Genomic DNA, 12,759 nt, shown 5'->3' with positions numbered 1-12,759 from the left:
TGATATACCAATTTGATTGCAAAACAGCATGTGGCGTCATTACGCACAGGTTTTTATTCGCTTTAAAGCCGTTGGATGGAAACTTCAGATAATTTGATTATAGTATATTATTAGTATATAGATTCTAGTGTCTACCAAGAACAAAGCAACTGCTGAATAAGTACAATGGCAAACTAAATAACCCGGATGGCTAGATTGTGCTGCCGTTGCTAAACAGGCGGAACAAAAATGTAAAAAGGTAATGATTAAATGACGTAAACTAATTTTTATTTTTTTATTTTTTTACCTTTGCTGCTGTGGTTGTTGACATTGGGAGGAGGTGTAGCCACCTTCAGGGCCAGACCATAGGCCCCCTGGAAAGAGTTACTGTCTCTGATCAGGAAGGTCCCTGCCTCTCTCTCCTTCAGAGCAGCAATTGCTACAACCAAACATCAAAATGTTAGAAAGTTATATACGCTAATATGGGTTTGATCCTAGCAAACAAGATTAGGGCTGGGTATCTTTCCGATTTTTTTCAATACTAGTAGCGATACCAGTGCCGTGGCTTTGTTACCGCTTCGTAAGCAACACTTTTTTTGATACCAAATCTTTTTAGCTATTTTTTAGTTCCTACTATTTGAGCCCCGTCTCTGTGTAACAGAGTTTTCCCTGCATGCCTCTACAACATGTATTGTTAAACAGCCAATCCCAACCATTATTAGATGTTGGTAGAAGCATGCTACATGTTCATTGGCTCACTGACTCTGATGAAATGTATCCCTTAGGAATTGAAATTGGGTATTGAATGAACAAGTCATTGTTTACTTCTCGATACGTTGGAGGCAATTCGGTCGGTGCATTAAAAAGTATTGAATTTGGTACCCAGCCCTAAACAGTAATGTTTGTTTTAATTAGGAAAATGAACATGAAATGAATAAAAAGAGCTTCCCCATCTCAGACCTACCTTGCTCTCTGGAAATGCCAGGCTTGTACCAGAACCGTGAACTGTCCTGGACAAACTTCACACTGACACTATTCACATTCTCAATCTCCAGAGACGCCGCTCCATCATTTTTGCCTGCAGGTGGTGCAATTTCCCCCACGGTGGGAGAGAATGTGACATGGAGCTGATGCTGAGCTATGCTGGTGCTGGAGGGAGGTACATGGCCCGCGGCTGTCCTCGGAGTTCTCACCCCATCGCCGGGTGATCCTGACTGGACGGGCGGGTGGCGCTTCTCTGGCAAAGGCGGCTGGGGGTGAGGAAGAGGGATGGAGATGGTGGAATAGTTGGAGTAGGAAGATGGATAGAGCTGAGGAGTGTGAGCGGAGTAGCAGGGCCTCTTGTTAATGTCCAGAGCAGAAGTGTGTGCAGCAGTGCTGTGTTCCCTGCCTGGGTAGTGGTGGTGTGGGGTTCCGTGCTGCTGGATGTGGCTCGGATGGTGGGGGTCCGACCCACTCAACATCAGCCTCCTACCTAGAGTGGCGAAGCCAGGAACTGGGGCATCAGAGACTGGGGAGCCCTCCATACTACTGGAAGCCAGCTGGGGGGATGATGATGAAGCTGCAGTGGGAGATGCAGGGGCAAATGTGGCATGGGGGGTGGGGGTGATCATGGGTTTTGCGGTTTCTGGGTGAGGTTCCCTGGTCGGAGAAGATCCAATGACATGTGTTGGGGTTGGTCTTGTCAATCCGCCGGCATGGGTTTGGCTCTGAGGTTGAGACACTGCCTGTGCCACAGTGGAAGGCAGAGCAGCAGCCTCTGAAGGATGGGGGGTCTGGAGATTGAGAGGGGCAGGTTGGGAGTGTGTATCCGGCGCAGATGAAGCACGGATAGGGGATGAAGGAGCCTGAAAGATTCCCTGGTTGGATGTGGTTGGTGTAGCAGAGTCAACAGCAGAAGTGTTCTGTGACGGTGTATTTGGGCTACAGTGCTGGTGTTGGGGAGTAGTAGGGGATGGGTCTGTTGGTGCAGTGCAGGGGTTGTAGGATTCTGTTTGTACAGGCGTGGATGTGTGGGATTGCGTGTCGTTGGCCACCTGCGGCACAGATGGCGGCTCTGTGCTGCTTCTTTGGTTTTCCAAGGAGTCCTGGGCAATTATACCAGCACGGTAGTGTCCGTCCTGGGGCTGGGGAGCCTCGTAGTCACTGCTGATGATGTCTGTGGTCCGGATCTCATATTCTCTCCCTCCTGGACTGGGGCTTAAATGGACAGACATAAGTATTATCTTCACATATCTGCTTTTAATCTAGTGAAATACACTGAACAAAATTATAAAAGCAACACTTTTTTTTGCCCCATTTTCATGAGCTGAACTCAAAGAGATAACAAAAGGCTTATTTCTCTTAAATATTGTCTAAATCTATGTTAGTTAGTACTTCTCCTTTGCCGAGATAATTTATTTCATTTCAAGATGCTGATTAGACAGCATGATTATAGCACTGGTGTGCCTGGTGGCTGGCCACAATAAAAGGCCACTCTGTCTGTCTGAGGGGCACTCCAACCGACACTACTGTGGCTACTAGTAAAAGAAGGTGGAAGTGTGTAATACCTTTCCTGTGTGCGTAGAGGACTGCTGGTGTGGACCGGAGTGGACGGTCCAGACATGTCAGATGGCGTGGAGCATGCAGCATGGCGGTCTCTGTGGACCCTCTTAAAGGAGCCGTGGGTAATGTGATCCCTCCAGCCCACACTTTCACCAGAGCTCCGTAGGCCATCTGAAACTTTCCATTTACAAAAACGTAAGCTCAATAATTTCAGCATTATGTTCTGTAATATATATCTCCTTCGCTGCCAGTGTTTATTTAAAATCAAATGCTTGCTTTTTGGTTGTTAAGTCGTGTAAACATAAAAAAAAGGTGGCAAGATGAGACAATTTGTGAGTAATGTGTAAGGCAACTGTCTAGTTCAGCATAAATGATTCAGTGCATGCTGTTGTTGATTATGGATCACTTATACACACTGTTTAGGGAAACCACATTTCTAAAAGTCTCACCCGTGTGTGAGTCAGAGCCGTATGACTGCTGTGACTCTGGATGGTGATGGTGGTGATTATGGTGATGCTCTGCTGGCCCGTTGCTTTGGCTGCAGGGCCCTGTCATGGAGGAAGCCGGGGGCAGCGGGGACGTGGACTCAGACTGGTAGCCCGAGGCGTAGCCCCTGCTTTCGGACGGCGAGGGCTGGTAAGGCGAGCAGGGGCACACCTGGCGCGGCGTTTGGTAACCGCTGCTGCTGCTGCTGTACTTCATGTCCAGGTGGGAATGCGCATGGGACCTCGACGCCTCTGGATAAGCCGGGTGACCCGACGGCAAGGGGTCAAACGTGAAGGCTGGAAGATCGTGACCCTGTGGGCCATAGGAGGCTACTGTGGCCCTGCGGTGCCAATATTCAGCCTCTCTGTCCCTCTCCCACTGCAGCTCAGCCTCCCTGTCTCTCTCCCAGTGGAGAGACAACTCTCTGCCTCGTCTCAACCCAGGATCCCTCTCCCAGTGGAGCTCAGTCCCTCTAGGTACCGCCTCTTCCCTGGCTCTGCGAAGCGCCACCTCCCTCAGTGGAAGTTCCGTCTCTCTGTCCCAGGGGAAGCTGTCCCCTTGGTCCAGCCTTAGGCTGTGATAGGCCGCAGAGTCTTCTCTCCTGATGCTGCAGTCTCTGCAAGGGCAACCAGGGGGGGGCAGACCATCCATTAGCAGTATATCATGGTAGGTAGGGCTGGTGGAGGGTTTGGGGTGGTGTGGGTGGGGATGGTGGTGGCTGTGAGGTGGAGGAGGATGGTGATGGGGACCGTAGTCGTCTTCTCGACAGCAGAGGCGGCCCGCGGCAGACAGAGGGTAGTGATGCGGGTGGTTGTAAGAGGGAGGGGTAAGGTCTGGTGATGGATACGGGCAGATATGTCGAGATGAGGGAGCCTCCGAGCAGGAGCGGTGCAGGTAGTGCGGCGGGCTACTCTGGCGGTCCCACACCAGATCTGGAGGTGGTAGGGACTGGTGCGAGTGGTGGCTGTAGTGCTGGCACAGATCCATGTGTGACGGCGGAGCAGCTGCGTTGGGGCTGGCAGAAGGGGTCGCCCCGTGGTGCCCATTGGTCCCGGGAGCCCTGTCGAGGCAGTAACCATTAGGCATGAGGAGGGTGCGGTCGCAGCCAGGCTCGGCACAGCGCTGGGACCGGTAACCATCCCTGCAGGAACAGGACCGACTGAGCCTCAGCGTCCCAGTTCTCTCAGAGGGCAGAGAATCTCCATCATCCAAGATGGCGGTCTCTCGCTCTCCATCCCGGTTTCCCTCTATGCCTCCGAGAAGACGGTCAAGCTCCTCTCTCTCCTGTCTGGTTGGTGACGGGCGAATGGGCTCTTCCTGGCGCTCAGGATGGACAGATGATTGGCTTAAATGCATGGTATGGGCTGAGAGGGCGGGGTCAGAACCTCGAGAGATGAAATGATCTGGCCTATCTTCCTCAAGGCCTGCCGCTGGACTGCTGCCATTGGTTGAGGAGAGAGAACCAGAGCCGGGACCTCTGCGCTTCTTTATCTGAGCGTAGAGACTGCCATCTACAGGACCTCTTGTGTGGGCAATGTCTACTGTAAGAGAAACAACAGTAAGACCAGCTCTCAATCTGACAGTACTCATTGGCTAAGCAAATGCCCTTTCATTTCTACTTTACTAACGTCTACCAACTTCTTGTAATTATCCCTCATTAATTACTTCATATCAAGCTGAGATTGGATATAAGAAAACAGAATGTTACCCTCTAGGCTGTCTTGGTATTGCTGGTTAAAGTTCTCATAGGAATCCCAGCGAACCAGTGGGTCAGCTGTGTTGTAGTCAACGGTGACAGCGGGGTCGTTCTTCTGGTACTCACGGCCTGAGGAAAGACACATCTAATTTACACTTTTGTTTTTTGAACAAGCTTTTTATTACGATTGAGCATTTATATCAATTTGTCTTTTACCCCTTTGACAAATATGAACTAAATGTTTTAGGTAAAACTGATTTTATGCAGAATTTGAGGTGAACCAACCTTTGATTTTCTCAGGGCCAGAGGAGAAGACAAACTCAACTGTGGCATCAGATGGAAAACGCTCATCTTGGGCAGAAGAAAAGGAAAATCAAAACAAAATGGGAATAATTTGTCAAAATTCTCAAAATCGTGGCAAATATTTTTCTGACATCAAAAAAAATATTCATTTGGAAGTTTTAAACTCTCTTCTTTCAATGTAAATGTAATCTGTTCATGAGAAAGAGATTTATGAAAGCAAGCTAGTGGTTGACTGATATGGGGAACCCCCTTATAGGAATCAGTTTCTACTCCATTATATCAAGTATACTAATGGAGCTCAGCGCCAATTCCTTCAGGAAGACTTCTAAATAGGGCTGGGCGATATGGAGAAATTCGAATATCACAATATTTTTGACCAAATTCCTCGATATTGATACCGCACCAGCGTTGACTATTGGTGCTCGCACAAAAATATTGACAGAATGAGATTTTTTTTTGGCTCAGTAATGTGGATATAATTAAGTGGGTAAAGGCAAATAATAGAACAGTTACAACAGCCTGGTAAGTTGAGAAGAGTACATCACGTTACTGTGATGTAGCCTTTAAAACCAGGAAAAGACACCAGTTATGCCATATTACGATATCCAAAATCTAAGACGGTATCTAGTCTCATATCACAATATTGACATAAGATCAATATACTGCCCAGCTCTACTTCTAAATAATCCAGTCACCATTGTCTCTTCCTAAAACTTTTCAGCTGTTAGGAGGCATTGTGTCTGGCTTCTTCCCTTTAAATTATCCTAACAGTGGAGTTAATAATCTAATCCCCTAATCCTGTGCATTTCAAATTATGCTTATGTACAATAAATCTTTGCATAACTGCAACAAAGTCTCTCCTGATTGCAATACCTTCCACATATGGGTCTTGAGTTGCATGAACCCACAATGGTGTGTTTATGTGCATTTGTAATGTTTCATTTAGTGTAATGGATTGACGACCACATACACAGGCATGCCTCTCAGCTACACACATTCTGTCATTTCAGAGAAAGTTAAACCAAAAAGGAAATGAGGTAATGAGCATATTCGTTACAGACTTAAGCAACAGACCAGACCAGCGCTCACTGGGCCTGCTTCACTCTCTCTGAGGGATAGTTGGAGACACTAACTCCCTGCATTCAGTACAACTTATTTTTCTCATACTCTGCTCCAGAGACCTGTTATTATGTCCAGGATTGGGATGAAGCTCGTACTATTAAGGGATTTATTCAACCACAGTATTATGAAGCCATGCTAGGTAGCAAACCACTGTAAGCACATTCCCGCAATGCTCATTTCGAAAGATTATCTCAATTAGTTGTATGTGATTATTATTCTACAGCAATTAACAAATTGTGCCTGAATGAAAATGTACCCGAGGAAGCATTTTATTTACCATTTGTGAGATTGTGTAATTTCTTGTTTCAAAAGTTACGCAATCTGAACTTTATGAATCAAAAGTTGAACTCCTAAGCAATAAAAAAAGCACACTCTCAATTCAATCCAATATTAACTCTTATTTTACTTCATTTTTTGGTCTTCACAAATTTCCAGGGAAAATATTTGTCTTTTAACTGCTAAATGCTCCGTACACCAGCTAGTCTCTAAGTGTGTCTGCTGTTTGATGCTGGGCCTGTCGTGTTTTTAGAGCTTTTCTCTGAAAAGCCTCCTGCTGTGGTTCAATATACTATGTTCTGCAATAGAGGAAGTTGCAGTTTCAGGACCACATTTCTATGACTCTAGTAACCAAACAAAATTGGCATACTGCGCAAGCGTCACTGCTTAAGTTAGCAGCGAGCTATGAAGGTTAAGATTAGATTAAAAGACAAGGTTAGGGTTACAGACATTCTAGCATCTATCTCAAGTAGGGTCCTAGAAATGCGTATATGAAAATGGCACCTTCCTCTATTGCAGGAAAATGCTACTTTCGGCTGAAGAAACAACGCTGGTTAGAGTAGATGGAGTGAAATAAAGTTGTGGGCTGGAAAACCAAAACAATCAGTTGATTCAACAAAATAAATTATCATTATTAAAATTCAGTAGAGCAGAGGGGGATGAAGTTGGGTGATAATTCTCCGTGCGTTTACTTTGTGTGACACCCCTAACATGTAAAAAGTAGTCGTATGACTACAACAATTACTTAATTATTGCTGCTTGAAGTGGGTGCCACCGATGCAATTGTAGCCACTGTACAGGCCCCGTACTACACAGGATACTGCTGTCTTCCAGGACTTCCCATAAGAGGAAATGCTACCAAATCAATGTGGAATAGGTTCGGATTAAAATAAATAAAGCGCTATACCACCTAAATAAACATACCGGTACACGCTTCATCCAACTCCCCTTTGCCAAACCAGAGCTGGGATCCGTGGATGGTGCAGGTGTGGAACTGCAACCTGAACACGGTGTCTCTGTCAGCAGTCTGGGCTCGCCTGTGGTAGCATTTGACCTGCAGAGGGAGGCAGAGAGGGAAGAAGAGCCGCATCTCTAAATGCTTGTGGAATAATGAAGGGTTTGAACAGTAGATTTAAGGCTTTGTGTTTCAAACTGAGTGACAACGAAATGACTGACTGCACAAAACAGACAAATTACGATTCCTAGTTAACAAAGTGGCGAACAGACCAAACTGTATTATGTCAGAGATGAAATACGACAACAGTAAATATGTGGGTATGTGTACTATTCATTTGTAAAGTAAAAAAGTTTGAACGTAATAACAAAACAGTTATAAAGTCCTTATTAGAACCCCACCCATATCAGGGGTCCTATGTTTGCTATTTCCTTCTCATGTGAACTCACCATGATATCACCCTTTAGCAGCAGTGCCGGTTCGATGGTCACACACAGGCGCCTGCCTCCAGTGCCCTGAAGGTTACTGTAGGCAAAACAGCAAACACACACAAAAAAAAAATCAAACAAAATACAAGGAACGCAAGCAGATACAGTATGTGACCAAACACGGACCATCTGAAACACTGTGAAAGATCTGTTTGATTGTATCATGTCACAAGGTCCTATTAAAATGATTGATTTTAGCACTTTTTGATCTTGTCAGTGGCTATTATTCACGTTTATTAACTTGGAAGAGCCTCGAGGTAAACAATAGCGTTACAAGATATGAGTGAAACGCTGAATTGAATAAGAACGATGCCCTTTGTCTATCTCTTTAAATACTCTGACTGTGTTGAAACCTCAGCTCATGAAAGACAACCTCCCACGAATCAAAACATAGATATCAGTTGGCCATATGACAGCAGAGGAGACTCACTATATGCCTGAAGTGTAGACCAACTGCATGGACTGGTAGATCTTCAAGAAGGGGTAGTAACCTAAGGAGGAGAACAAATTTCAGACATAACGAGCATTATCAACGTGAAGATAGAGGAATGTGCCGTCTGCCACCCACTCCTTCTGGACTTGATCAGCAGATGAAAGATAACCAGACTAGTTTGTGTGGGTGGAGGGTGAATGTGACCACTTCAGCAGTCAGCAGTTAAATGTGATTCAGTGGGCAAAGCCTGTCAGAGCACCATGCCAACGCAAGCATCACATCACATGTACATTTTATCTGCATAGTCAGATCAGACAGGAGAACAGAGACAGAGAGGACATGTCAGTTACAATGGCTCTATAGTGACTTTAAATGCCTTGGAGCCTGTATTTGCAGACACTGGGATGTCACACTCACTGTTTCTGGATATTAATAAGGCAAGAGCTCTCTGTATTCATTAAAGGAAATTAAACACCTGTCTTTTCAATCTGACTTTTAAGTAGGAGTAATGTTACAGCCTTAGTTTTAACGTTATCAGTGGTTTTCATTTTTTTTTTCTCTATATTTTATTGTTTTTGTAATTTTAGTCTTGCGCAGTTTTATTTTTTGTCATATATCGTTTTCTTTTTCAATTAGCTATGTGAATCACTTTGGGCTCCATGTTTGTATAAAAGGTGCTATATAAATAAAGTTGAGTTAATAACAAGCGCTCATTTTTACTACTACTACTACTACTACTACTACTACTACTACTTACATTTGCAAATAAAATCTATTACGTACATACATTATTATTATTTTTTGCTTATAACATTTGTCCAATCACAGTTTTAAATGTTTTTTTTATTCATTTTTTGTGCACGAATGTACAGATTTTGTTTATGTTAAATGCTTATCTAATAGTATAATATAGTATAGTAGTAGTATATAATATAATAAGTGGACATGATTTAACTATATCTAAAGTCAAAATACAGAGAATAAGGGAGTAGAGATGACATACTCATAATAACACATGCATTAGTGATTTGGCTTTGGCTTGGTGATTTGGATTTGTGCTTTGGCTATTTGGCTATAAAGACTCAACAAACACACCTCCTTCCCCCTGGAAGTTGGGGAGTGACGGGATGAGAACTTGGTGGAGGAAGAGAGGGCTGCTGTTCATCTTGATGGCCCCGGATAGAAGGCCCCCAAAGTAATAGATATACCTGAAAGAGACAGATCGTTGTGATATTCACTAAGGGAGATAAAAGTGGGGAATAACAATAACAGATGGAGACTTGAGCTCATAAAAGAGTATCTTTAAAAGAGAGTAGAAAAATGCAAACAGCCCCAGAGCAGACGATGCTGTTGTCAGATACCCAGCAGGGACCATCTTCAAAGAAGAAAGCCAGGCAGGTATAAGTCTAAATATTTCACTTTTTCCTAACTGATCTGCCATCATCAGGTAAGAAATTATTTTGTGTCAGTCACCCCTTAAAGGTCCACTATGAGTTCCTGCTTGGTTTCAGCGCAATTTCATTTTTTTTTGCAAATCGTAGACATCTCTCTTTAACAATTAGTCAGTTCAGGCCGTTTTATGGTTGTGTGTAAACTCCACGTCGTAGCTACGCCGTCGCTCCTATGGCGTCGTGACCCTTTCGCAAAACTCTTTGTTTACTTGTGCGTGGGTGTGTGCCTTGTGTAGTTACATTTTTCGAGTGGTGTGCATCAGGCTACAGCATAGGGTCCGCAAAAGGATCTACGGTGGTACGGCGTCGATTCTACCCAGACCCATAAAACGACCTTTAGTAGACAGTTACAGAAACATCGGGGGAGGGGCGAGTTTGCTCTGTTTTGTTTGTAATTTACTTAAACCATTTTCTTGATACAGCTTTTCTGCCTTTAATATGAGTATATAGTTAGTGTGAATGTAAAAGTGTGTGAAACTTCCATAATTAATCCTATTATTTACACCTACTGTGTTAAAATGTCTGATGTGAAAAGGCCTGAACCTGAGGTTAAAGATCAATCAAATCTTGCAGTTGTATGTATGAAAAGCTTGACGTTAAAGGCTGTTTTTTCTTTCCCTTAAATAGGATGCATTTAATGACCTCTGATATGGTGGCAACCCCTCAACCACTGCCCCCCACCCTTCAGCCCGGCCAGTTCCCTCTTATTTCATCCCGTGGCCTCTACCTGTTTTGGGATGGCTGCAGGGAAGAGGACACCTTATCTTCACAGAACTTCCTCATGGCGAGAGTACTGAGAGCCTGGTCCGCCCTGCATATAAAAAACAACACAAACCACACACACACCACACACCACACCAACACACAACACCACACACACACACACACACACACACACACACACACACACACACACACACACACAAAATTCCATCATGGGCTTCCACCAGACCCTCTACAGTAGATGCCAGAAAGTACATGGAGGGATACAGCTGGCACTGGCCACAGGATAAACCAGTTTCCACTGTTCCTGTGCAAAATCCATTGGGCATAATTATCAAACGCATTATCAACAATGTGAATAGAAATCCTTGTGCTGCATGAACTTGAATTAGAACACATCAGCCCTTCTTATTTACTGTTGCAATTTTTTTAAACCTATCTGGCACGCACATCTGAACAGTTGAATTTAAAATCCAATGTGCTTTTGCACGTCGGTTCAGTGATCTTTAATGTGTACCATGTGTGGTATTCTGATGAACAAGAAAATGTAAATTGTGGCTTTGGATGTCTCCACACACACACACACACACACACACACACACACACACACACACACACACACACAACCACACCCACACACACACACACACACACACACACACACACACACACACACACACACACACACTCACCCTGCGGAGATCTTGCTGTAGTGCATGTAGGCTGCAATAATCACGCCTGTTTTACCTTTGTTGCCCTGTAGGAGGGAGAGGAAACAACATGGGAAAAGTCATGATTACATTCTCAGGCACTGTAGTTTGTACTAAAATAGCTGATGTTCACAGCTTATAATTTGTGACATTTCTTTTACTGCAGGGTTAATTTTTGATGAAGAGACACCACTAGGCAGAGAGAATGCGACAAGGACAAGCCAGTGACATGGAAAGATGTGGACAAGCAGTTTGAAATCAAATTAAAAAGCTCCCTGTGGTGGGTTATTTCACATTGGGTGCTCCGTACTTCCTGACACATTCCAAAGACATTCCAGTCTCACATTCCTAATGTGACCCCTCCAGATACCAATAAGAAGGCTGCAACTCAACACTGAGCACAAATTAGAGCTTGTTATGCCCTCTGCGTCTGTCAATGTAGTGTTGTCAATGTAAGAGTCTTCATTGACAACAACTTTGTTTATTCCCGTCCCTGGCGTGATCTGCCGCTGGGAAAGAATTGCCTGTAGCTGGAATGTTCTGGAAAGTCAGCAGACCACAGAAGTGGTTTTTGTTTTTGAAATCTCCTGACCAAAAACCAATAAAAAAACTATCCAGACAAGCCGTGGGAGCTCGGTCACCCTCAGTGTTAGCTGGTCACTGCTTGGCAGCAGTGGAAAAGTTCAAATTGCCACTAGCTTCCTGAAAGAATGACATAAATGAATTTGCTAAATGATGTGTAACAACACAGAAGTTTAACACTTAGTTGACAGAGTTCGAATTTCATTGGAGGGTTCATTTTCTGGCTTAGTGAATTATATGGTACACACAATTTTGGTCTTGGTCGAGTTATATTTTACCTGCAATATGTAACTGGATTTATGACACAAATAATGAATGGAGAGATGAAGGCTGATATAACGTACAGCATAAGCAAGTAAAAGAAATTGTTATTGACATACATGTTCATATTTATCCATGAGAAGCATTCAGGTGGTTTGTTAATTATCCCTGTAACATTGCTCCATATTATGGCATTAGCTTTTACAGCTATGTGGCAGTGGTGGAATGTAACTAAGTACATTTAGTGTACTTTGGTGCCATTTTGATGTACTTGTACTTGAGTATTTACATTTTATGCTACTTTATCTTTCTTCCACTGCATTCCAGGGAAATATTGAACTTGTGTCATGGTCTAATTTTTTTTCCGCCCTGCTTTCCCTCCCTTCTTCGTGTTTTTTTCCCTGGTCTTGTGTTGTTGGGCTTGTCTTATGTTCCCCTTAGTGCCTGTATGTTCTGTTTCCTGTTTTATTTTGAAATGTGTTTTTTGTCTCATCTTGCCTCTATAGTTACTTCCGGTGTCTTCCCGCTGTTGTGATTACCTGATGTTTTCCACCTGATTCCCTGCCCTCTTGTCACCTGCCTCTTGTTGTCTCATTACCTCACGTATATAATGTCCGTGCGTCCCTTGTCTCTTGTCAGATTGTCCTGGTTAGTCTGCTTGTCTGCGTCTGGTTCTGCTGTTGTTCCCGTTCCTGCTCCTGGCATTCCCTGTAAGTTCTCCCTGTCTTTTGTCCTGTTGGTTCCCCCCCC

General features: G+C 44.1%; 1 protein-coding gene and 1 long non-coding RNA gene across 11 annotated transcripts in view; one reads left to right on the top strand and one right to left on the bottom strand.

Annotated features, from left to right (window-relative positions):
• Nucleotides 1–7,462, top strand: part of LOC116691903 (uncharacterized) — a 15,451-nt gene extending 7,989 nt beyond the window's left edge. The window contains exons 2-3 of the long non-coding RNA XR_004332577.1: nt 6,842–6,847; nt 7,453–7,462. This is a non-coding gene — a long non-coding RNA (uncharacterized LOC116691903). The remainder of the gene's footprint in view (nt 1–6,841; nt 6,848–7,452) is intronic.
• Nucleotides 1–12,759, bottom strand: part of tns2a (tensin 2a) — a 62,664-nt gene that overhangs the window by 5,376 nt on the left and 44,529 nt on the right. For 6 of the 10 annotated variants that reach the window (XM_032519759.1, XM_032519766.1, XM_032519760.1 and 3 more), the window contains 12 exons: nt 11,149–11,213; nt 10,461–10,544; nt 9,378–9,490; nt 8,280–8,340; nt 7,811–7,886; nt 7,331–7,460; nt 4,991–5,056; nt 4,718–4,834; nt 2,973–4,550; nt 2,529–2,700; nt 944–2,178; nt 287–418 (listed from right to left, as the gene is read on the bottom strand). In XM_032519759.1, coding sequence (XP_032375650.1) covers nt 287–418; nt 944–2,178; nt 2,529–2,700; nt 2,973–4,550; nt 4,718–4,834; nt 4,991–5,056; nt 7,331–7,460; nt 7,811–7,886; nt 8,280–8,340; nt 9,378–9,490; nt 10,461–10,544; nt 11,149–11,213 — 3,829 coding nt within the window. The remainder of the gene's footprint in view (nt 1–286; nt 419–943; nt 2,179–2,528; nt 2,701–2,972; nt 4,551–4,717; nt 4,835–4,990; nt 5,057–7,330; nt 7,461–7,810; nt 7,887–8,279; nt 8,341–9,377; nt 9,491–10,460; nt 10,545–11,148; nt 11,214–12,759) is intronic. The other 4 variants (XM_032519763.1, XM_032519764.1, XM_032519761.1 and 1 more) reach the window with 3 other exon arrangements.

Source organism: Etheostoma spectabile, chromosome 7, assembly GCF_008692095.1.
Source record: "Etheostoma spectabile isolate EspeVRDwgs_2016 chromosome 7, UIUC_Espe_1.0, whole genome shotgun sequence".
Classification (NCBI taxonomy): Eukaryota; Metazoa; Chordata; class Actinopteri; order Perciformes; family Percidae; genus Etheostoma; species Etheostoma spectabile.
This window is presented reverse-complemented; position numbering and strand designations above follow the sequence as displayed.